The following is a 27258-nucleotide window of genomic DNA, read 5'->3' as shown; positions in this document are numbered from 1 at the left end:
CTACTTAAAAGGAATGTTTGAGAGACTTTAGAATTTACCTAATTATATATTAACACTTCTTTAATGATAATTTTCCTAGTAAAGTCTATCAATGTTTCAGAAGGAAAAAATAGCTGAAAAATTTAACTAGACTGCAATCTTCTTATACATTTCATCCATAATTTGGTATTTTATGTATGATAAGCTCCTTTTTTTACAACATACCAAGTCTTACCAGGAAAGCCAAACATATTTACAATATTTGTCTTTTGCTGCACTCTGCTGGAACAATCCATTTTTCCACTGAAAGTAAATCTGTGCCATACATGATGCAAAAGTTAATAAAAGAGAGAAGCAAAAAATTTGAGCGATTTTTTATTGTGAAAAGTGTACTCTTTTGAAGAACATATATTGTCAAACCAGAATCTAGACATTTAAAGCCATATTTAGTTGGCCTAATAAAGTGACCTATTTTTAATGTTAGAGCATCTAAAACACTCCTAGATAGAAGGAATTAAAGAGGGCTCCCCAGGTTCAGAATAAAACTACAATCAATTAAGTGCCTCAATAAGACACAGAAAAGTCTCTTGAAACAGAGATTGGAAGAGCCTGGATTTGCAAATGCATCACTTTACCTATTCTTCACCTGATAAGCATGCTATTTTGAAAAAGCAACATATGCACAGACACCTAGCCCCTCCATTTGATCCACAAGCAAAATACAAAAAAAAAGTTAAGAGACTACATAGGTTATTATAACGTTTGCAGAAAATGAGACTTTGACTCTATTTTAAAAAGATACTTCAATTCTCTTTTTAAAAAATACTTCAATTTCTTTTATGAAATGTTACAATTCAGTCGCATTTGTTTCAATTTTAAAAAATGAACAAGCTTACCTGGGCTAGAGAACAGACCCTAGGCTTGTGCTAACAGTCAGAGCTATTAACTCCCGTGATAATTCACCCCGGCTGAGGATCTGCTCCAGAACCACCCAAAACATGCTACACAAATTAAATGTGACCTCCTACTAGAAAAATGCACCTGTGATCAAAAGAAAGTGTTCTGACTTTTTTCTTTCCTTCCCTCCCTCTCTCCCCTCCCCTCTCTCCAGAGAGAAAAAATTCCTTTGCAGTGGCCATTAACTTCGAAAAAAATTTAAAAAAAAATTAAGAGGAAGTAAATATCACAGATTCAACTGAACAGAAATATCACAGCCATGTTCTTGCATACTTCCAAGAGCAATGAGGAAAAGCCTTCACTCTTAGACCTGTCTTGGCTGCTGCAAACACAGATGTTGGCACCAGCTCTTGAACACAAAGCATGATATTCAATTTTACTAATACCTGTAAAATTGTATCTTGGCACTTTTGCTAGCAAAGAAAATTAAGTAATGACCCTTCTTAATACTTTGTAATCCACATAAATCTCAAAAACTCTTCTCAGGGAAGGGTTCCCACAGAGCTTTTTGTAGTTTTTCAAAAAATAAAAAACAAATAAATTAAAAACAGGTAGTCATTACAGACTGACTTGCTAAATCCAAACCCAAGAATAAATACAGTCAATAAGCAACAAATCACTCAAACCTTTGCATGAATAGTAAAGTAATGGTATCAGAGCCTATGGATATAGAATGTATAAACAGTGGCATAAAAAACAACACACAAAAAGTTTTCAGACAAACTATCGACTTCAAAGCTTGAAGTACTTAGCCTAGAATTGGACAGGCCAACCAGTTTCCCTGTAAATGCATTTCTGGTATTCCCCCATTTAACTTTTTTTGAGAAAAAGTTTAATATGTTTCAGGAATCAAAACTGATTTTTACAGGAACAAAAGTATACACTAGAGGACAAATGTTTATCTGTTCCATAAATGGATTTCCCACAGAATCAAAAACACATGAACAAGATGAAGATTTGCATCAATGTGTTTTCTCCATTTGTCCCTGTTGCGTTTGTTAAAAATAAAGTCAGTGGTATTACAACCATACACATAAACAGAGAGTTATACTTCTAACTATAACCATGCCAGTCTGCAATTTTTAACCTGTAATATAAGAAAACATATGGGAAGAATGGGTGAAGGAACTTTTTGGAGACACTGGCTTCCAAAAGCAAATGGACAGTGCAGAAAAGAATGCAATAACTAGATAAGGAGAGCAGCAGTTTGGTACAGGGTAGGAATCAAGTCAGACAGACAAATCTGTTGTAAATGAGCTTCCACTACAGTGGATCTTGAGAAAAAAAAAAAAAGATAAAAAAAAAAGTAGAATAGGAAATTAAACAGGATGCCTTTGCATATGACAGGGCGTTTAGCATTATGGAATTTTGACTGATTGCAATTTTAAATTATAATCTCTTCATATGGTTTTATACTAATTAAAACATAGAAAAAGACAAAGCAATAAAAAGAGCAAAAAATACAACCTAGTGGATGTGAATAAAATACTAAAGATTAAGTCATTATGCAATCAGTTAATAAGTTCTGCAGTATAATTTATCCATACAATTAAAAGACCAAAGAGAAGTGATCTTTAAATTTGTAAGAAAAGACAACTCATCAGATGTTTTAATGAATATTATTCCTTGTGATTCGGATCAAACAAAACAGCCTTCCTCCCAAAAGGAGGTAAAAATCTGAAATATAGCTATTAGTAGCCAACATGTAATCTGCTTTATATTTGCTTCCACAATAAAAAGAGAAATTTACTGTATCAGATGCTTATAAAAGCTAAAAGGAATAAAAGTAACTAGAAGACATAGACCATGTCAAAACACAACAGTCCTTTTCAAAATACTTATTTTAAGACAGACTTTCAATTACCTATTGAAATGCAACAGACAGCTATTGAAATGTTCATTAAGGAGAAATGAAAAAACAAGGAAAAATTCAAAGTTAAAGCACATGAAGCACGTAATTTTCTCAAAACTCTAAAATCCTAAACACATTACAAGGCAAATGGCTACTGTTTTCTTTAACATGACAAATCTATTTAGCTAGCAAATATTTAACCAGTAGCTAGAGGTTGCTCTTTAAGTACTAAATAATGAGATGTAATTAAGGTAGCAAAGGCAAAAGGTTACTAATTTAGAGCATTTCTATGGAGTGGTGTTTAAATTATAGGTTTTGTATAAAATGCATGGGCCAGTGCACAAGAAAAAAAATCCAATTTTAACGGAATGCAGAACAAATTAACATTTTAACATTATAATACTACTCAATTGTATAATGGGATTTTGCTAAGTGTCACAGAACAGAAAATAAAAGTAACACTCCAAGGTATGCTTGTTAACCTCTTCAAGCTAAATGTATTACAAGCCTACTGACAGCAGTAAATAGACTCATTGTAACATGAAAGACTCTGAATTCAAAGTCCTTTAATAGGTGTTGCTTTTTCTTAGTAGACTAGCCTTAAGAATATAAACAATGAACAAGATAAAAATTATGTTATCCATTCCAAATACTTTCAGATTTCCTAAAGGGAAATGGAATGATTCCTTTAAAAATACCATTTTAAAAAATCCAGTTCCTGTGATATATAAAGTCTTTTTCCATACTTCTCCTTTCCATATTACAGGAATTTAACTGGCAAGCATAGCCTTCAGCAGCCATACATACAGTTTTCTAGGCTCACCAAGAGGCTTTCTGGAAAAAGAAGGACTACAGTTGTTATGGTCAAACTCTGTCAACTCAACATTTCAGGGTCCTTGTCCATCCAACAAGAAATTCAAGCAAACACCTAATTTTAAGATACCTAAATAAGATTAAGTCTGTATCCAAAACAAATTGCTGATATTAAACCAAGAAACTGGCAGCCACAAAACTTTGTCAAAGAACTCAAGGCGAGCAGAATGGGCAGAAGAGTCTATTTAATAAAAGCCTGAAAATATTATGTCTGCAGTTATGATACTCATCATTACTGTCTTCTTCATTCCTGACTTCTGAACCCCACAGTTCATTATGCCAAATTTTCCTTCATTAACTGACTTTCTCCTTTTCATACCGCTTTAAACTATCCACAACAGAATAATTATAGGCTTCACAATGTAGAAATACTTACTCTGTAGAAGTTAGTAGTTAAGCAAAACTGAGATATAAAATAGACCAGTTGAGATGCCAACTGGCAGAAAGAAATGGAGAAGAAAGTTCTTTTCTCTTTTGTTTTTGTCAGTTTACAGATTTAACCAACAGTTTAGCTCCATCATAAAGTGTACCTTTTATTAAAAGGTCTAAATTGAGAGAATGACCACGCAAATCACATTTTTCTGCTGAAAGGTAGTGGCTAAAGCAGCAGCTCTGAGCTGACTGCAAGGGACATCCACACAAGGAAACCATTTTTTTTTTAATTGATAAGTCACCTATACTATTTTTGAAATATTTTTTTCTTCAGGAATCCACAGTCTACTACTATACTGCCTCTAGTAAGTAATACCACACAGAATCTTAACAGAGCTGAACAGGAGTGTGCAGAGCAGGGGACTGATAATGTGAGGTCTTATTTCCACCTCTGACATTGGTCTATCCAAGTCATCTTGGGCCAGCCATCACCAGTGACTAAATCAAATTTCACACCTGCAAGAGTACCCAAGAACAATAGAATAGTAATTTAGATACTCATTCTCCCTATGGTAATGGAAATAAGTAGCTGTACAGACCGATGTAAAACATTTTTAGCTTAAGTTTGTAGAAAAAATAGCTTGGTACTGCTGGGTTTACAATACAGCTACTACAGTAACCAAATCCACTTCAATACCCAACTGATATTAAGATCTGCAAGCATTAGATGAACAAATAATTTAGTTAATTTGGCCATCAAATTCTTATTTCCTGTGTGGTTTTTGGTTTTGTTTTGGGGAGAGGGAGATCTTTTTGTTTGGTTTTAAATCTGAGTTTGGCATAAAATGCTATTGAATTACACGAATTATGTAGTTCTTCCCCTTAGTATTTATTGTTGGTATACTGAACATATAACCAGGCATTTCACTGAATCCAAGTATGAAAGTCTGTGAAATATTTACTCTGTGAATTTGAAACCAACATACAGTTGATATCCATGGACAATGCTAAACTGTCATCTACTGTATATCAAAGAAATCAGTACACTTATCTTGACCTTACAGCAGAAAATTATCTACTTCAATGTTTTATTTCAGCTATCTGAAGGCACTACACCCATGTACACACTGGTAAAACAAGTACAATAACCACCCAAAGGCAAGCTATTAGAATTACTTCCCAGGCCACCAAAAATGCTCATAGTACTGCATGCAGAAATTCATAATCATGTCATAGTCAATTCATAATAGCTGGACTATTCAATTAAAATGAGAAATTTCACTAAGATCATGTATAGAAACACTCAAAGTAAACACTGTGGCTACTACCAGATACACTCAGTAGTTCTTACCTATAGATTTTTTTATGCTTCTGTACTACAAAATTACAGAGCTGATACAGAAAACTTTCTAGGGAGCATGAAATAACAGTGTTTCCCTCCTTCCTTGAAGATGGTATCATTTTTTTAATCCAAGTTTTGATTACACTACCACATAGCACTTCCTCCCTTGCCTATGGAGTATACTTCTCCCAGTGAAAGAGACTGTCAGTGATTTAAACGCCGACAAGGATATCCAATAATCTGATTATCTGATATGACATTTCTTTCAAAGAAATAAAACTTATCAGTATTCCTTCCTTTGAGGAATTGTAGCCAACTGGTTCCATTTTCACTCATTCAAATGCCCACAGGCTCATTCAGTCCCTACAGAAAGCCCTCATATATGGTCTGGTGACCTTATATTAGGCTGAGGACACAAGATCTACCATTTCAAGGGAACATTATTTCTTCCCCTTCAAAAAGTCATAAGCCAATGAAACAAACAGAAAGTGCCAGAGAATGTTTATAACACAAAGAGTGACAAAAATCACTTCTTACTGTTGCCTTTATACACCAGAGGGTACAACCTGCCCATGCCCCTGAGGACTGAACCAAAGTCTGGGGAATCCTTCAATAGGTCACAATGGTGCTATAGGTCTAAAGTGAGAACCCCACCCCAAGAGGAGTGGGGGGAAAAATTAATAAAGATCACACCTCTGGTCCTTTACTGATTTGAATGGAGCAGTGGGTGTTCAAAGCTGGCCATTCACAGGTTCAAGGGGAGTAATTCAGTAGACAGGGCTGTAGGACACAGCACAGTGTAGCTGGAACCCTCCTATGTGGAAAATATGACAGACCAGACTGAATGCAGTCCAACAGACTCCAGTTGAGGGACTCTCTGCCATATCAACCCACACAAGAACATATTACTGCCAATCTCTTTCTCTTGTGATGGCTGTGCCATTTCCTGCTTTTACATGTGTCTAATTCCCTCCACAAAACAGAAAAGCCCCTTACTGATAATATGAACAATTTACCTATTTGTCCCACAAACTGACTAACCTGTCACAAGACTGTCCCACACTGAAGTAATTGCTACCACAGACCAAAATACAGAAGAGTTTTGCCAGTAATCCTAATATATGCTTCCCAAGAACAGCTAACTACTTTCAGACCTTTTTTTGGAATACATCTTCTAATAAAAAGGGTCTTTGATGATATTGTAAGTATTCCACTGTTAAAGTTAAATAAGTCTTAAGGAAATAGAAACATAACACTATTTGAACACCAGTAAAATAGAGAATTTTAATTATATGTAATAGCCAACAAGCTGCTTCTAGTGGCTATGAAAAAACTACATTTAGCAAAAACAGCAATAAAACAAGAGAAGTTAAATATAACTCCTCTAAGGGACAGCATATTTATTCAAGCCAAAAAGAGCTAATTTATACTATGGGTGTAGCTCTCACTTACATTATCTGGGGAAAATGACTATTACAGAAGAGAGTGTGATATATAGCCTTTGAGTCATGCATGATAAACCCTAATGGTTTTGCTTTGAGGTAAAAGTCCTTACTAATCAAGTAATGAATCATTCCCAAAATGTCAAGTTCCCGAGGCCTTGTGTGTCAGAAGTGCCACTGGAGAGAGAATACTCAATCATTAACAATCACTTTTGAGATTTTTATCAACTGATTAATAAGCAAGGAAAAGAGTTAAGGGGCTTGAACAAAGAGTTAATGGACCTTTAATGACATTCCCTGTGTTTTAGTGAACAGAACATATTGAGTTTTATTTGCCACTGACTACAAACCACCAACAATCCAAGTGCTCCAAACATTGCAAGTGTTAAAATACGGCAAGGAACAGTACTTTGCCTTTCAAAACATTAGAAAATGGTATTTGCTTTAAAAATTATTATGAACATACTTACTTTGTATTACACATAACAGTGTAGTAAATTACAGATTAGAAAATATGAGACTGGCTTCCTAATCAGTAGATGGAAAAGAGATAAGGAGAAAAATTAGGAGATTATATTTTTTCTGCAGTATTTCAGGTGCTGGACCTGTTAGTACCAACTATCATAGAAGTAGAAATCTGAATTTTATGTAGACAATACTAAAAAGACACCCAGGAACAACTCTGAGGACTAAAATGAAGATATGATGAATTATTAATAGTTATAGATATGTATATGCACATGTACATGAACACTGACATCTAAGTAGGACAAAGGCATTTGCCTTCAATATATTTTCCATCTTTGTGCTGAAATGATTATGGAAATATCAAAAGAAATTACAATATCTAACAGTCTGAAACCACCAAGAATCACTAACTTAGAGTTCTATTTCCAGCTCCCTTGAACAAAAAGCTGTCTAGCCAGAAGTCAGCTCAATCATGTGAGTCTCCAACCAAGAACCAGAAATGACAGACTTAAAAATCAAATGTAAGGCTGTCATTTGATAGCTGGGGGAATCTTATTCTGAGAGCAGAGAAAAATGGGAAACAGAAGCAAAGAGGGGAGAAAGGAAGCACAAACATAGCAACAAGATCCAAACCTCTTGCTGAACAGATGAAAAGAACTTTGGACCTCCCAATTGGAGTGGCTCTCTTTTCCACACACCTATTTTTCATGATAACAAGAAAATTCATGTACACATGCACATATAAAAATTCCTTCACAGAATTATAAAGTATCATAAGTGTCAAATACCCATTCTTTTGGGGGGAATTCAGTACCAGGAACAAGCCAAAGCTTAAAGAGTTGCCACCAGTTTGAATTAATTGGATTCCAGAAAACTCTAAGCAGGAGAGATACAAGATCAAACTTAGAGCATATACCCAGAGACCAAAAGACAGAGCACCTGAAGTACTGCTTGGTACAGCCCCCAACAGCACAGCTAAAGACTAAAACAGAGCTGCAGAGAATGTAGCAGACAGTCACAGAATTGCTCCACACCAGCTGAAAGACAGGAGATGGAGAACCATCCCCACCTGGGAGCCACACAGCTACATCAGTGCAGTACTATGGGAAGGTGTATTAGTACACCTTTTTGTTTGACTTTGACACAGGTGAAAAGCCTCCAGATGGCCTCACATTCACATCTAGCTGATGCTGAATGCAGGTGACCAGATGTGTGGCAATAGCCCCAGCAAAAGGCAAGCCCTTGGACACTGGGCCAGAACCCCATGTTTTATAACCAGGCTCCCAGGAAAAATGAGGACTTAAATCAGCCAATGATCTGTTCTGAAAAGTGATCACAAGTGTTCCAAAAGGAGGACAAAGTATGCTAACCTTTAGATATTTTTCAACTGTTAATTGGTTTTTATATGAAGTGCCAAATTTCAGAGAGGAAATCATATAATTTGAAAGGTACAATTTGGAATCAAGTAGTTCTTTTAATCCTATAATGATTTACACCCAAAACTAACTTTGCCTGATAGTGTCAAATACTCTAAAATGGACAAGAACCAGCACACAGTATTTAAATACATAAAATATTATTCAACAAGGTTGCAACACTCTTGCATTTAATCACAAACCACAACAAAAGAGAGACATAACATGCATGATCAGTAACACTGGGCTAAAAATTCCTCACAATTGTCTGGTTACGTAAGATGTGCTCAGAGGGATTCTAAGTTCCTTTAAGTTCTGTCCAAAATTTAGTTTAATTACACATTCTGCTGAAATCTCAAGAAACATAAATAATTAGTGCACTTCTCTTGGCCTTCTAAGTTTGCTCATGGATGAAAAAGATTTTCTCCATACATTTGGTTTGGAAAGTTTGTTGTATCACAGCTTTCTTTTTTTGGAGGCTTTTATTAAAAGAAAAAAAAAATCAGTTAACTGTTTAACATGAGCTGCATGTTCTTTGAGCTGCAGATCTGATCTTACATGCTTTAATTGTGTGCTGCTCTAAATATTTTTCTTTCTTTGACAAAAAGAAAATGAAGGTAGCTTTGGATTTGATTACCAAAACATCAACTTTTAAGACCAGAGACCAGAACAGATCCTGTCTTGTAGTACTGTTACTCAGTCTGATTCTGAAAATTACACGGGATTGAAAAGCTCCAAAAGGATCAAAACAGTTGCCAAAAAAAAAAAAACAACCAAAAAAAAAAAAAAAAACAAAACACACACCAACAATAAACAACAAAAGTAAGGACATTTAAGCATCAATCTTGTGCTGCAACAAAATAAAACTATGGGCCAGTCCTAAGTTTTTGCAGCTGGCATTCATAGTACAGTTGCTTAAATTTCATCTCAAAACCATGAGATAGTCCCTCTTTCTGTTTAAATTAGGCTATGTCAAAGAAAAGCTGTGTAATGAAGTTCACAATGTTCTGAAAATATATGCACCTTTCTTCAAGACTTCCACATGAAAGAGAAAGGACAAGTCCTGTGACATTACTAATTAAAAGAACCAGTGTATTCATTTAGAGACATCTGGCTTCCAAATCCTCAGCAAAAATGCATTTGTTTCTTCAGAAGTCTCGACTGAATGCTCCAAGCTGCCCAACTAACTTCCAGGGCTGTATATGAGGGGACAGCTCACATCTCAGTCCTCAAGGAAAAGGGCTACCTTTATATGTGGATAAAGCTTTCTCAGTAACAGGCAACAAATTCCTATACAGTTTACTGCCATGTAAGTAACTAAAATTGATCCTCCTGATGGAATTGCCTTCTTTAGCCTAAATGAAGAACTATGGTGTCTCTACCAGGAAGCAACTGTGTTTGTTGACAACTTTTAACAAACTGATGGTAAAAAACTACACTTACTTTCCAGAAGGGAGAGCAGATGAGGGAAGTCAAACTGGAAAACAAATCTGTAGGAATTGTGTTATTTCCTACTACCTTAAAAGAAAAACCTATGAGCACTTCTTGAAATCAGAAAGACTATTTGTTTCAAGAAGAGTTTTTAGGTGAAAAAATTCCCATGTGCATTTATCTCTTCAAGAAGGATTTCATATACAAAACTTCCAAGATGCAAGACCAAGATTAGATAAATACAAACTGTGTACTAAATACAGCAGAATAATCTGAATAGATTCTAATTGTTTACTGAGTAGGATCAGGAAGTGACATTGAAAAATCACCTTATTACTACTTACAGCCAACTATTTATGAGAGACAGGTTATTCAATACTAAAATAAATAAGATGAATAGAGAGGAATAGCTGAATTACAAGAAAATAAAGGAAGCACATTTTCAGCATCAATTAGTTCTGGTTAGAAAAATGTGTTAAATCCTTTCACTAATGGAAGATGGTCTCAAATTTATAAAGCACCTGAAGGAAAAGTAAAATGTATCACTGATCTTAAAAAGAGCCAACCTGGAAAATACACAGTTCTTAAGTCTAGATGTCTAAGGCTATGGAACTGTGCTGGCCATTTATGTCAGATTTGTTCTGTCAGCCCATTCCTAGAAACTGTCATTTCCAATGACCACACAAAATTTTAACATGAAGAGCCAGAAATCATTCAGTTCCTCTATATGTGATTTTTAAATTTTATTTTAATTAGCAGAATGGGAGGTGAGAAACGCTATTTAGTTGTTTCTACTGAGAAAGAGGGCATCATCCCTCTTCTCTGGGTAGGTGGCTGCTGCCAGTCAGCACTAATTCATGCACTGGCTTGACAGTGCACAAATAAGCAACTGCCAGAGGGAGAGTGGGACCAGGGTAAAAGATAAGATCTCATCATTAGGAAGCACAAGAAAGTCAGTGGTTTTCCAGGATGAGAATGAAGAGACGTCAAAACATGGGGAAACCTGAGGTACTGCACAATAGAGCCATTAAAGAATAGGAAGGGAACTATATTATGTATATTGGAAGTGTCAGGATATGGGGAAAATCATGATTTGCCTTGTTTTTTCTGACTTTTTTTTTGTAATACTAACAGAAGCAATGCAAGGTAGAAGTGATTGCTAATAACATTCTTTTTTGTAAACTGGAACTGCTCAGTCTTGTCTCAGATTCATGTTTTAAGTATTTAAAAGTGGCTAAAGAACAGTCAGTGCCCTGGGAGAACTCCACCCCATATTTAAAACTCATCCTCCTCCTTGCCTCAAAGAATGTAGCTGTGGTAGGCTTCCAAACAGGGTTAAACACAGCTTACAGCTAAATATTGCTTATATTCAGCAGGATAAAATCCATGTGCGTTGAAATAAGAAATTGAAGCATCTCATTTTTATGACATTTATTAATTCCAGCTTGTACCTGAAGTCCAAGTAATGTTTGCCAAGAGGCAATGCATGAAAATTAAGATTTCAGGGTAAGAACCTGCAGCTACTGCCAAACTATGAATATTTTTTTCTATTATGACAGAAAACACATTGTAGACATAAAAGATTATTAAACTGCACTTTCAAGCAATAACAAGTCTCTGGTAGGGGAGCATTATACAAAGTACATGGTGTTTACAACAGCTACCATAAAATTTGCTGCAATCTCATTTCATATTTGAAGTCCTTTAAAATACAAAATGTATATGGAATCTCAACTACCATTCAATGGCTTTTAAATGTATCTTATTAAAATCCTTTAGGGCAAGTGTTAGCAGCATGTTCAAGTGCATATCTAAATTTTTTTTAGCAGATCAAGTGGGCATCTATTTCTAATTGAATTTTTTTCTAATATTTTCATAGCACCTTCCTAGAAATCCTCCTTAAACATCATAAGAATAACATTTCCTATTTCAAATGTACAAGACTACTATGTACTTAACAGCTTTCCTTTTCCTTCCAGAATGGAACACCTGATGTCACTATTTGTTAACTGTTGTTAACACTCACTTGAATCTATTTAGATCTAAAATATTGCTTCAGAAAGTAAAATTCTAGAAGAAAATGTAAACAGGACTATAAAACTAAAAACAAGCTTTTCGTCATTGCACACACTGATGCCTGCTTACACATCTCATTACTGTCAAGATGGAAAGTAAAGCTCAAGTTTCCTTTTAATAGACCAATCAGCAATTTTATTGGGGCACTAAATATGGCCTGCCTTGTTGGAAATGTACAAGGATTAATGCAAGAAATTGCTTCATAAATAGAAATACTTTTTACCAGGGAATGAAATGCAGCTTGATTAATTTTCTCCAGTTTGACATCTATAACTTTGGCATTGTACATTTACCTACCTATCACACAAACATAACTGTTACTTGAAGCTGAAAAGCTGAAAATCAACCTTTACAATCTACTTCAGTTGTAAAATTTGAATCAGTTCAGAAATTCATAACAATTTGCAGGTGGGCAAAGAAACCATACAGAACATGTTTAAAGTAGGTATTTATCACACCTAGGCAATGAAACTACATGAGTAGAATATTCATTGTTTTATTTGTATTTTAAAAGTTGTTCATAAAAAAGTTATACATCTGCAAGGAAATGCAGGCAGCAATACAAGGCATCTTTATATCTCTGTGGAATTGCAGAGGTTATAATACTAAAGTTTCAATTTTAAAAAAATCCTACACTATAATAATTATTCTACTAAGAATGTAATTCATATAGTGCCCAAGGAAATTCTGCATTAAAAAGACTAATAAAATCACACACTCACTAACTGTAAACCCCTTTCTGCTCTTGATGAAAGGGTTTGGAATACACTATAAAACCAAAATACAGACATTTCCCTTCTGAGTACAAAACACAATGTGAGAAGTAACAAAACCTTGCTTTGCTTTGCACATAACAATTACTTTAGTGAAAAATGAGGGAATAAAACAAGGCAATTTTTTATTTTCTCATTATAAAAATATTTAGCATAAGAGAGTATATGAGATTCTCAGACAATTATAAGAAAAGGCATATTTATTTCAATGTCAAAAAGCTACATGCCTAAAAGAATTTTTGGAGTGAGACTTCATACTGTTCATATTTAAACAGCTTCATTATTCCTTTTCAGAAAACACATTTATCATATTTTGGATACCTCAACTATTTGCATTAGACATACTTGCTCAAATAAAGACAGAATATGATACTGAATTAAAGAAAGCAAGGTCTTTTCTAATACAAAAATGCAACATTGAGCAATTTCATTTCACCTCCAGAGAAGAGTCAATATTAAATCCTGCCACAGCTCTCACTTTCAAAATAACACATGCAGCAGTGGGGTCTCTATGGCAATCACCATTTTACTACACTTCCTTTATAGTAACAATAACAACATTTCTTTTTTGGAAGGGGATTCCCACAAAGAAAAGAAATTACAAAGGAAATCTACCAAGAAATCTACCAAGTTTAAACAATTATGAAAAAATGTAAACATTTGTTCTTTGAAAAGAAATCTCTTTTCCTCATTCTTCTTTCACCTATTCTAACTCCAATTCAAAAAGCCTACAACAGTAATGTTAAGAAAAGTAGTCATCTAATGTTGGTATTAAAGACTTTATTAACTAAGCTTTGGCAACATGCATCTATTTCAACAACGTGACTTATGCCATATTCTCAGAATTCAGCTTTCAAATCAACTACACAAGGAAACTGTCAAGCACATCACAGTTGCCCTTAAGTTTAAAGGCAAAAAGTTCTACACAGCAAAAGCAGACTCAAAAAATTCTCTTATGCTAATCTTTCAGGCTTATTTAGTCATGCCATTTCAAAGTATTAAAGAATAACCCATCTAGCACAATACCTAGTATTTATTAAAGCAACTAGAAAATCCCCACCTTCAAACTTAAATCATCTCATGTGAACTAAGTAAAGACTGGAATATAACTGTGAACTCAGTACAGACTGGAATAAAAGCAAATCTGACTTACATAAAAGCATACATGGAAAGGCAATTTTGTCCAATTTAAAATGTCTTCTTAGATGAACAGTAGGGGGAAATACTTTTTCTTTAACACCTTTGGATTTTAGTTGTTGTGATATACAACACTGCAAAGGTAAGTCTTTTTTCCAGTAAGGACTCTAATTGTGACTCAGCTTCTCAAACAAGGAATGCCAGAAAGTAAAATCAGATCCTCCAACCGAAAAGCACAACACATGTAAAATAACTTTTTTACAAAAGGGACACATCATGAAAAAGTTATCCTAAAGCAACACAGAGCTGAGGCAAGAAGAAAAATTGGTTTATTCTTTGTTCAGTATGGGGATGGTTTGGGAAGGATTTATTTTTTAAAAACACTGCTCTTCTGCAGATATCACATTCTGAAATGATTAGAACATAAATCCCCATAGGAAGGACATGGTCAGTCTCAGACAATTTTGTTGTGAATGTTACCCCAGCCAAACCATTCCACCAGTTTACAGTGTACTATAAAATATTTACACAAGCTATGAACTATAAAATATTTTCACATGAACTATAAAATATTTACACTATCAACATCAGTTAGGAAAGAATGATGTGCTGTCAAGCTGGTATGACCCAGGAGTAAAGATTTTGTGGTCACAGATTAAATAAAACTATTGCAAATCATCTGGAAAGTTACAGGGACTATTAGGTTAAACAAATTACTGCTTCCTGGTCTCTTGGATGGTAAATGTAACCAGGAAAGCATAGCTTATGTGCTTTAAGCCAGGTTTTACCAACAAGATAAAGAAAGGTTAGGCTCATAATCAAACTGACCTCTCTGAATGTTCCTTCTAGCAAGGTGTCCAGATGTTGAAGAGGAGCTGGAGTTTTGTCCTTGAATCGTGTCAGCAGTCGCCGCTCAATAGCTCGAAACTGCACAGCCCTTTCAGACAACAGCTCCTGATACTTCTCAGCATTCAAACGTAGCTGCAATTTAAGGGTTTTCAAGAATTCAGGTTAAGGGTCATATACATTCATGTATGCACATTCCAAATGAAATGCAAGAAGGATAGGAAAATTTTTGAGACAGAGCGTAATACTCAAATACTCAAATACTCAAATATGAATACCATTTATGCCAGTTTCATACTTTATACACCTTGTGAAGCTTAACACTTTCAAGAATTATCATTTGCCACTGAAATCAAAACTAATTGTCAACAGCCACAATAACCAGTGAAAATGCATAAGTATCTCACCTAGAAGCCTATTAACAAGAATGAAGTTTCACCACCAAGACACAAAGGCTTCTTCTTGGTTTGGTGTGCTATTTACGACACATATACAGTGTACTGGACTTGATATTCATTGCAGTAGAAAGTAAACAGTTATTCCCTCAGCATGAACAGAAGTACTGAATTCTGTACTGATTAAATTATTGTCTTTTTCTGAATTTAAATCCTCTTTCCTTTTATCAACACTGATTAGCTAACAGCAACAAAATTCCTTGAAGTGCTCACAAAAGAACCTTTAAATGATAAAATGATTAAAAGATAAAATAAGAATTTTTATTATCTGGGCACTTGATGTACACTTTCCAGTACATACCTCAAAAATAAAAATTACCAAAGATGAGTCTTTCACAAAGCTGTGATACCTCTGTACAGCTGACGTTATAGCTAGCAGAAGAAGCATCAAGACACACAGCTTTCCAAATGCTGGCAAAAGTGCCCCAAAACGAAGAGAAAAGGGAAGTTTCTTAAATTTACATACCAGATTATATTTAAAAATAAGCAGATGTCAATCTGTCCAGTACATTATTATGATAAACAGTTCAGAGGTGCTAAGGGAAAAAGAAACACTATGAAGTTTTACTAAAAGTAGTAGGAAAAAAGGGACATCTCAGGTAAGGGATAACTCAGGTAATTTTCTCCTAAGCTTGCCAAAAAAACCCCACAGTATGTTGAAACTAACAGGGATGGAAGCATAGGAATGCCTTTAATAGATCATTTGACATTTTTTAGATCAGATAATTACAGTATAAATTCAGAAATTTTAAAAGAACCAGCTACAATATATTTAGAGTCTTAATTAGCATCCCAGAAATCACACCTGTATTTTGAACTTCAATGTATTTAAGCTTGCTATATACTCTAAAGAAGCCTAGGTTTAAGGTATTTCTACAAAAACAGTCACTTTTTTTAAAAAATTAACATTTTTTTCTTCTCAAATCAGTTGAAAGAAAATAGAAATAGAAAGAGCTTGAAATATAGACCAGGATCTAGGCTGACTACTCAAAATATCCCAGAAAATCCCAACAACACCTTCCATCTTTCTGGGTAGTGACAGCTCCACCTCGCAGAAAATTTGGCAGCATGAAAAAACATCCAATAGTATTTCTCATTCCTACCTACCTAGGTTGTTGCTTTGCTCAAATATATGAGTTTAACAGAAATTTTCAAATAGCAATTATCTCTTTTTATTGGAAAGGTATGGAGGAAAGAATGCATGAATTTTAATTGATTAGCTATTCCTACTGGAGAATTCTGTACTGGAGATTCTTCATTGTCACCTGCATGGCCAAACAGGAAAAAGTAATTACATTTCTTTTATTTCTGGTCTAGCAAACTTCCTTGAGCCTCCAATGATACTTCTACAAGGGCAGTTTCTTAAAAATCTGAAGGGACTTTCCCTTAGATACAACTGTATTTTCTGAAAGCCAAGTGCCTGTGATACTATAGTTATAATCTGATTAATTATTGCACTAAAAACCAATTTTAAATTAGCGGACCATTAGCAATTCACATTTTATATAACATACCTCAAAATGTCGATCAATTAGTTCAAAATATTCTTGCAGGGGAATTGAACCAGAAAAGGTACATGCAAAATCCTTGCAGTTTTGCTTCTTGAAATGCTCTTGTAGTCGGTGTATGAGCTCTTTCGTTACCAGCCAAAGGTCTTCCAACTGATCACTCTGAATTCTGTATCGTTCTTTGAGTGCAAGAACAAATACAAGAATAATAAACACAGTTTTCTGACACGTAAATTTGCTACACAACAGTTTAGCTAACACTCAAATAGAATTTGTTAACTGTATCCAAAGTCTACATGAGATTTCCTTAAGACATGTACATTCAGTAGTGTTAAAGAAATACTTGTATCCTATTGACTGTGCTGCTTCACTTTAAATACAACTAATATTAGCGAAATTGATTCTTATCCAACCCATACTATGACTTGGTAAAAATGGCTCAGTGTACAAATGAAGAGTGTTAATATAAACTGAAGTGAAAAACCAAATCCTGATAGCTAGTGTTATCTGTCCCAGCAAATTCATTTAACTCATCAGATTTTAGTGCATTTCAATGTACCAGGCTAGTGGAATGAGATTTTATTTCTAGTTCATGTTCATATAATCCTCTCTCCAGCTTCTATGAAATCAGAATTAACTAATATTACTATTAGTTTAATTAACAGAATTAACTGATAATAACTAAAAAATGTTGAGAAAAGCAATGTGGAAAATCATAGCAGCCTTTTAATTTTTTCAGAAAAAGCATTTTCAAACATTAGGTCCTTACATCTTTTCATTAAACATCTGCCAATAACTAACAAAAAAAAGGATAGATAGAAATGTAGCTATGAGAACTTGACACAAAATCGTTCCTTTTCTTTTTGCCCTTGTTAAAAAGGTCCACAGTAAATCAAATTAACCAGAATTCTTTTAAACTTGAATGTACTTATTTTAAATTTTCTCAACATTACTAATTCAAGATTGTTTGACATTACCACTGGCATCATTCCCGGGATATGTATTTCACTGAATACCAAATGACAAATTCTGTTTACAGTGTAACAGGAAAGAAGCAAGTTTTATTTAAAAACATGCTTGTTAAAGAAAAGAACACCATCTGCTAAAGATAGCATTCGACCTAATATCCATTTTTTAAACACTCACAATGTAATGGCTGGACTTACTTGGATGTATGACCATACTTTGCCTTAAGTGATTTTTCCTTGACGGAAATTAGCTCAGATGTTTTCAGGCCAAATCAACAGTCATTCCATTTATAATTGACATATCTAATACATTAATGGTTTAAAAAGGACAAAACTAATTTCCTCCAAATTGCACATTTAGTTTCCATACACTGTTTGTTGGTCAATACAAACACAATCTAATTTTACCATGGTCTGAGTAGAGAACATTGCAGTCATTTGCTTTTCTGTGATGTTCCAAGTCTCAAAAAGGACAAATTAGATTTGGAAATGTTACAAAACTGAGAATCTGTAGTTAAACTAAACACATGCTTTAAACAGAAATACAGCGAAAGAGAAAAAATAAGTAACTGTGCTTCTGTTCATCCCATGCTTTTATGATGGTTAACCAATTTGTAGTAGTCTTTTTGTTAAAATAAGCTCCATTACAGAAAATTACAACAGATTTTCAGAAATTTCTCTATCAGAAAAGCAGAAAACTGACGGGCACCAATAAATTAAATAGCTGACAGAGTCTTTTCACACTACAACTATTGGCTGTCCAAATAGTACAACCTGCATTAGGAATAGCTGTTCAACCAGTAGGAACTTTAGAAGATTCAGTTCACTTCTCAGCTAGGAAACCCACATCAGAAGAAAAACCCCCCAGCCACAGTTAGCAGTCAAGCCCTCTTAAATTTTGATTAAAACACAATTTTAAAATTTTCAGCCCAAAAAAAAATGCCTTAAAGTCTTAATCTAGCTGGTGCAAGCTACTTTTATTATATATTTTCTGTCAATACCTACTTCAGGCTGAGTTTCTTTGCAGCAGTCTTGACAAGTTGAAGTAATATCTTCAATTGCTACACTGGTTAAAAGGGATTAGCTAATAGAATTAAAAAGTAACAGGAAAACAGATGTTGCTCCTGTTTGCAGCTTCAGCAATGAAACCCAACTGAACCTGGCAACCTTAATTGCTACATGCAGCTCTTCCCATTCAGAACTTAAGGTCCATTTGATAAGGAATATTGGAAAAGAGGTCTTCTTCCATTGTCCATTATAAACTCCTTTCATGGAAAACCAGAAATAAGATTTGACCTTAAAAACTTCTTTTACTTTTCTGAAATACCATTTCTTCTAGTAAAATTTTATCTACACATAGAGGGTTCTTTTTGAAGAACATTTCCTCAGTTAAAATGCTATACAAGCGCTTTTACAAAGTATAAACTCAGTGTTACATAGCAGAGTAAGTACCTATCAAATAATACATAATTTCATCAACATTCATTAGTTTCACAGAAGATCTGTTCAGTCAAGCACAATCATTTCAGTATCAGGATATTCTATCAAAAAATGCTTTTATATAATCCATAGTCTCTGTTTATAAAAATATTCTGAATTATGATTGACTATCAGAGTTCTTACAAATATCTACCTTTAAATAAGTTTTAGTTAGTTACATTTCAAATAAGCACATTCCCCACCTAAGACCTTCTCTAACCAACTCAGTTCAATGCATGAAGTGGATGCTGGAAACAGGCTGCTAACATAGAAAGTGACATCATACTACTCATTTGTTTTCTAAAGTTAGGATTCCCATACACAGTAAATGAGTAGCCACACTAAGAGAAACAGACATTGTGAAGCTCCTTTGTAAAGCCAACTTCACAAGTAAAGCAGTGTGGGAAAGTTTATTCTAAGACTGCAAGCGTCATTCCTAGCTGGTGAATAAACAAACCTGAGAGGAAAAGATTGAAGATTGGGGGTAGGGGTGTATGTGATTAAAAGTTATGGCCTTCAGTAGAAACTAAAATATATTCATTACACAGAAACAAATTTGTCCTTACAGCAATCAGATTTAACAACTATGCAAGAGAAAGTCCAAATCAAAGATTTGAACTGCAATCCAGGAAAAAGTTATTTGCAAATCCTTTCAATTCTTTGATTTTTAAAAACTATTATTGCACTTCTAGTTTAGTTAAATCTGTTTAAGATCTCCTATTCAAAGAAATATTAAAAACAAAGTAACAATAAAACAGCATGTAAATAATGCATACAAAAAACAATACAGATGGATTTGATCCTTAGAAATGTAAAACAATTCTTGGTAAAATGAAAATTACTCTCCAGATGGTTTCTGTTTTTAACACATATGATTACATTACAAAAGGTATTAAATATTATTTCATAGGTCACAGCTGACCCCATCAATATTTATATTGCCCATCACAAATATGGATTTCTGAAAACAGTAAGGAATATTATCTCGGTGTTGAAAAAATTTCAACAAACCAAATTGTGATTTTTCACTCAAAGCAGTTTCCACAAAGCATTCACAGAATGTTCCAACTGAACCCTCTGCAGTGCACAGTTGCTTTTCTAGCTTTTCAATTTGTAGTCTGCTGTATTAAATGAACACTTTGTGCTCTGCTGGCATGGAAAATGCTAAACACAATTGAACTTATGTGGTTCCAAGGCACATGCCAAGAAAGAGTTTAGCAAGTTGAGCAGTTGTACAGAGCAAGACCACAAACTCTTGAAAATTAAGAGAATCTATCTCTTTCAAAGAGCACAAATTTAGGTGTCTGGAACAGGACTACTTAAATCACAAACTGCCCTATACAAGAGATACTGGACCAGGTAACAGCTTATCTACATGCATGTTCATACACTCTTTATACATAATAAGAAGGATCTTGAATCCATAATCTCTTACTTACAAAGATATACAGGCACCTAAAGAGAAGAGATGGGCATTTACTCAGATGTAGAGAAGCAAGTAGGGTCTGATGCTTAATTTAAGTCAAGGATGACTCAAAGTCAGAGGGAAGTTAGAAACTTGCTTTTTTAATCCCTTTCAAAAATTTCAGTAGGTGACTAATTCCAAACACAGATGTTGAAATTCCTTTAAGATGAGGGGTTTTTCCATTATTATAAGGACAGTTTTAGTTTATGAATAAAAACACTGCTAAAAACTTTAAGAAAATCCAATTTCTTCAGAGAACTACCACTGTAGTGTACTATATTTTGAGTATGATTTTTTGTTTTGTGATACAATTTTATTTTTGAAAGGAGGTAAGAAACCATCAATTAACACTTTGAAACTCCTGTGGTAATTTAGAAACACTGATTATCCTTTTTTGTATGATCCACATTTTCATTTTGGACATATTCAAACTGATAATCAAGCTTCTTTTACCCTAATACTGACAGAACTTACGTGATGTTTTTGAAGCAAGAAGAGTGGTTTTTGAACCAGTTAAAAACTGAAATCCGAGAGCATTTGCTTGGTCACCCTCAGACGGATCAACAAAGTCTGAAAAAGAAAGTTAAATACCGTTTTCTGTAATTTGACACTGGCATTCAGCAAAACTCAATCCATTGCCAGGACTATATCAATCTTTGTACAAGCAATTGAATGTGATTGTTTCCCTTCTTAAGTTCAAAAGTAACAAATATCAGCAGTTTAGTACACCCTTCCTTCATTCACAGGTGGAATATGAGCCACACACTGTTTCCCTTACCCAGCCTGAAAACAAAAATTGTTTCCCAGAGGTTCAGTCTGTACATTCTAAAAGAACTGCAATTATTGTACAGCCCAAAGACTACCACTTTCACCAGATGCAAGGTCACCTTTAATTCAGATATTTATGCAAAACTTTTGCAGAAATTATCATTAAAATGGTTAAACCCACTCTCTTTTTAGGTTTCAGCAGAGAGGAAAACAAACATTCATCTTGCTAAAACCAGCTACTCTGCAAAGTCCATCCATGCACATCTTTCTTTTCATTCCATATAGTGGATTATACCAGTTAAAAAGGTGTAATTTTAGAATATTATGTTTTTAAAACTATTATTTGTCACCACTACTCCCACTACTTCTCCTGAAAATAAGGCAAAAAAGGGAGAAGAGATACTACTTTTATTGCATTTACCAATTCAAATTTTGTTCACAAATTACATCAAAATAATAAATATAAACATAATAAACAGCATACTCTTTTTATTTAATCACTGTAAATGGAATGAACTGAAATCAGAACATTTTAATACCTTCTTGGCCCTATGCTTTGCTTTGTATTCTCAACAATGAATCCCTAGGCTAAAAATAAAATACAATGTGCTATTCTGAAAGCATTATTGCTTAGCCATAATGGAAGCTCATTATTAAAAACCTCAAAATAGAGACCCTTAAAAAAATGCTGCACATCCAGTTGAGAGTAAAGCTATATTTACCCTTAAAATGAAGAGAATCATACTACAAAAAAACAAACAAAACAAAGCACACCAACAAAGCTTACATCACTGTTCTCAGACAAATACATTATATAAGCTTTTAAAGAGATGCAGCTAAACCTTAAAAATACAATAATAAAGTTGTTGGCCCATACAGCTCTTAGCAAATTGTTCCAGAACCTTAGTCATCTGAATTTCTAAAACTTAATCACTGCCAGACTGAACTTACTCACAATCATGTTATAAGCCCTGTTTATTAATTTCTTCTTGTGCTAATATGATCATTTAGACCAATGATATAGCCACAAAATATTTACTGAAGTCAACTGCATTATCTTTTTTTTTGCCTGTGTATTATTAAGCTAAATGAGTCACTTTCCTTTAATTCTCTTGAAATCTCTAGATAACATTTTTCTCCACTTTTGAGTTATATGTATTATATTTTATTTAATATCAGCAACTAGCACTTAGTTTGCCAGTGCACAGTAACATGATATTGGTTTCCTGCATGGAAACATTTTGTGTAATGCATCCTCAATTTTTATTTCTTTGCTTATGATTAGAACATATTGTACCACAGAGTACTCTGTGGTAACTTCCACCTCCTCTCTCTTCCAATTGCAAGCACATAATTACAGCAAAACTTATCTTCTTAACATTACATTTCATAGTACTCAATTTCATTCTTCTTCCTCCAGTCCTAAGTGGAAATGAACTTCTCCTTCATGCTACTTTAATATAATGTTGAACAGAGAACATAGTTTGGTTTCGCACATCAGAAAATAATAATATGTTCAAGTCTTCTTTTTGGTTGAAGAAGGTAACTGAAATTATTAAATATAATCAGCTTCAGACTGATACATCAAATACTCCACAAGTCATCCTCCAAAGCAAATGTACCCCTTACATACAACATTTACCACTCCTGCTTTGCCCTGCTCACCATTTTTTAAATGAATGCCCATGATTTCCCCATTACAATACTGCTTAAGTAATTTTATGTAAAATTACTGTCTGCATACATAAAAATTAAATCTATACCAGGTAAAGAAATCTGCAGTTTTACCAGAGACGGGTATACTACCCCAGGTGTATTATTGTTGAAATATTATGCCATCATTTCTTCCAAAATATATTTTTTAATATACTAACATAAGATTTTTTAATTACTTCATTACTTCACATGGACAAACAATTCCTGTTGGGAGCTTCTAACACCTTTTATATTTCAAAACCTACCTGGAAAAATGGTGACAAAACTGATGGGAGGTTTGTTGGTATCAATAGTAAGCTTGTGGTTTGCTGCTTTTGAAGGTTGAGCTGGAAAGCAAACTAACTTCAAAGGCAGACTGAAGCTACACTGTGAAACTCTTGGTATTCCTAAATGAAAGAACACAGATTTTTCATTTCCACATTCTGAATACAGGATACTTAATACAGCTGTCCTCAAGGAGGTATAACAAGTTATTTAATGTGATTAAGGAATGTCTTAAAACGAAAACTATATAAAATTCTCATTCTTCCTAAAATTTTCCACCTAAAATATCTTTAAATTTGAATACTTCCAATTACTTTCTCAAGTGGACATCTTTAGGTAGATGGGAAAATAAGAGTTATTAGTAAAACTACTCCATACGATACTTACACTAACTAACATGCAATGAAGATTAGTTTTATTTAATGCTCTAAACTAACCATACCACTTTAACATAAAAAAACCACTGCAATTACTCCCAATGCTTCAAATACAGAACTGAAGCATCAACATTTTCATCAGGAATATCACAAACTAAATGCTTTTTATAAGTATATTTACTCTTTTTTATACACTCTTAAATAACATCTATGCAACCTTCATATTATCTGTCAGAGGTTTGTGGCTTAGAAAAAGAATGTATCCAATGGATACATCCTAAATCTATATTAAATTCTGTATTTCAACTTATTGCATCATAATAAAACAGAACTGTAGAACCAACTGGCTACTGCCCTGAATGTTGGGATCTACTATCACAGGCAATGTCATCAGAATGGTGCAGGAGAAAAGAGGAAGTTTTAACATTAACATTTAGAAAACACATTTGAATGTGTCAAAAATTTTCTCAGATATAAATATTGTTTTAAATTGCTGGCATGTCAGAGATTGCCTGGTATGCTCTATGCAAAAGGCAAAAGTGCTCATTGCTGTGAAATATGGAGTATTTGCTCTGTTGAGAAGACAGATTGTGGGATTTTTAAGGACAATTTTTTGATGAAGCATCTACAGGAAAACCTTGTTTAACATAATAGATTTTTAGAGACAATAAAGTAAGCTGGTGTCAGCAAAGTCATGAAACTGATAGGTACACAGAGGTATACACAGAGAGTATAAAAATTGAGCTCAAACATTCAATAGCCATCCAAGAAAACTGTTTTGCTAGTAATTTTGTTTGTTTGCTGCTTCTCAGATCTCTTCCAATGAAAAAACTACTTCTAAGACTCATCTCAGGGAAAAAATGCTATCATAAGGCTCAGATTATTCCCTGTGCTTTTCAATTCACAAGCTGTTTTGGCTGGCTGATAATGCCTACAAGTAACTGTTCTGCAGCAGCTTATAAATATAAAATCATAGAAAATTGAGCAGAAGACTCATTCAAATTGAAGACAGGTCTTCAAAATTAGAGTATCTCCAGGTTCCAAAGAAAATTCCTAAAGGAATAGTTGAAAATAAACCCATGATCTGTCAGAATGATTCATTCAACTGTATCTTCATCATCTGATGGGAAAAGTAAAATTTTTCTTGATGACAGCATAACACAAGCATCTTAGTATTAAACTTAGATAAGGAGATTTATGAACAGGAAATATTAGTAGCAAAAGTAGGCAAAAAGATTTTGATATATATTTATATTTAAAACAAGACATTTTTCTTGCTTTTTTCAGACCAGCTTTTTTCTACACGGTCTGCTGTCAGTCTACCTCATCATAAACATAACTTTTCAATATTTCAGACAAAGGTCAAATCAAAACTAAATCAAGTATTATCTAGCTTTTGGAGGAGACTGGGGAGATTTCTAGTTGATTAATCCAAAACAGTTACATATAAGAAAAACAAACCAAAAAGCTGCAACAAAATTTATCACTACAGTTAAAACTTGCTGGGAAATGTTTCAGAGTATTTCAGAATTTTAAATGGCACTAAGGAAACAAACTAGTAGCTACATGTGGGAAGCACAATTTCCTCAACCCGTTGATGTTCTGTCTAGCAACACATCTCACTTCATTTAGAGTTGTAGTACTTTGCATGATACACAATTTTAGCACTATAATGAAGAAAAAAAAAAAGGAAATAAAAATTCAGATTCTCCTCTAATCTGAAAAAAACAGATGATGTTTAATGTTATCTCATAAGGTGCTAGTATTTAAAGGCATACTATGTACTTAAGTAATAAAACAGTTGCATGCCCTGTAGATACTATTTCATTTTCAAATTCCTCATGCATTTATTTAGTTATATTTGAAATATAAATTAATGTGCATGATAAAAAGTATTAAAACTCAGATGTCCCAATTTAGCATGCTAAATATTCAGAGAATTAATATTTGCTCTGGTATTGTTGACCCAGAGTTTATATAGTGCAATGTAACGCAAAAAAGATTTTTTATATAGTGCAATGTAACGCAACAGTAACGCAAAAAAGATTTTGTCACAGATAATTCTACCGTGCTCTGCTATATTCTCCTCAGGACAGGGTTTTCATCTTGTCTTGATATTTCTTAAAACAAAAATCCAACCTTCATTTTTAGAATAGTATCCTTTCAAATTATATACAGTTGTTTTTATACAGTTTATTGATCATTAATTTTTTTAATTACTTTGTCTAGCAGAAACATGCCACAGGGTAACAGTTATTCTTGTCAAGAGCAATATCTTATTGAGATGTTTCGAGCATCTATTTCCTGTACAACACCTCAAGGTCCATTGAAATATCCAGAAACCAGAAAAGGAGGGGAATGGTAACAGTTACCTTCCTGCTTCTTTTTACTGCACTTAGTAAGCTCAAAAGAGCATAAGTATTGAAAAATAAGACTCTCATATATTCATCTATAACTTTTGTTTAGAAAAACTGCAAAACTGGAAACTCCCTTTCAGTTGATCTCTAAATCTATGACAATCAACTTTTTTACCTTCTCAAAACACAGACAGAATGTGTATTTGTTTATTTTAAAGTTCATAAAATATCTTCTACAAGCAGCACATCTTTTCAACACATCTACAGCTACACTGCAAAAACCACCCTTCTCTTTTTAGTCTTCATATACATAAGTTAATTTTCCAGTCTTTTTTTGTCTCTTAATTGTACCTTATCCATGAATTGTATCTACCACAATCACAGCTAAGTTTTGTACTGCTGGTAGTCTCAGACAGAAAGCAGCCTTGCAGCCTTGAATGCAATGTTTCCAATAGGAATTGGAATGAAGACATGTTGTGACATCATTCTCAGAGCTACTCAGCCCAAATAGCATAAATGCCTAATTGCTGTTTCAGTTGCACCAAAGATATAATTTAGCTGCCTAGCTGCTAAACCTGGGAAAAAAACAGATATAAGAAAGTATAATTGTTTCCAATTTCCAATCTCAATGTACAAAGAACTTAATACTTACACAAAATTCCCATGTTACAAATGAGAAAGTACAATATGCTTCACCAAGAAATGTCCTTATGACCTTCTGTTCTCTATATCCACAGCTTCACAGCATCAAACCAAGAATAATAAGAACTTAGAGAAATAATAGGTAAAATAACAGCTCCCTTCCAAATCTGTTTAATTCAGCATACACTGTCACTCATAAAACTTGGCAATTTTTGTATTCACTCACCTTCAGGATTGAGCTCTGCCATATGAGCAGCAACAGGACAAAATGGGAAAAAAAAACATGATATATTACT

The 27258-nt window shown here is 33.9% G+C and overlaps 1 protein-coding gene across 1 annotated transcript in view; it reads right to left on the bottom strand.

The window, feature by feature from the left end:
• The window catches only part of BBS9 (Bardet-Biedl syndrome 9), a 282925-nt gene that overhangs the window by 192701 nt on the left and 62966 nt on the right, over positions 1-27258 (bottom strand). The window contains exons 15-19 of the mRNA XM_071429624.1: positions 27189-27203; positions 23568-23708; positions 21313-21408; positions 16933-17105; positions 14946-15098 (exon numbers count right to left, since the gene is read on the bottom strand). Of these exons, the coding sequence (XP_071285725.1) occupies positions 14946-15098; positions 16933-17105; positions 21313-21408; positions 23568-23708; positions 27189-27203 (578 nt within the window). The remainder of the gene's footprint in view (positions 1-14945; positions 15099-16932; positions 17106-21312; positions 21409-23567; positions 23709-27188; positions 27204-27258) is intronic.

Source organism: Agelaius tricolor, unplaced genomic scaffold, assembly GCF_023055355.1.
Source record: "Agelaius tricolor isolate 1412-34295 unplaced genomic scaffold, bAgeTri1.0.p SCAF_6, whole genome shotgun sequence".
Classification (NCBI taxonomy): domain Eukaryota; kingdom Metazoa; phylum Chordata; class Aves; order Passeriformes; family Icteridae; genus Agelaius; species Agelaius tricolor.
This window is presented reverse-complemented; position numbering and strand designations above follow the sequence as displayed.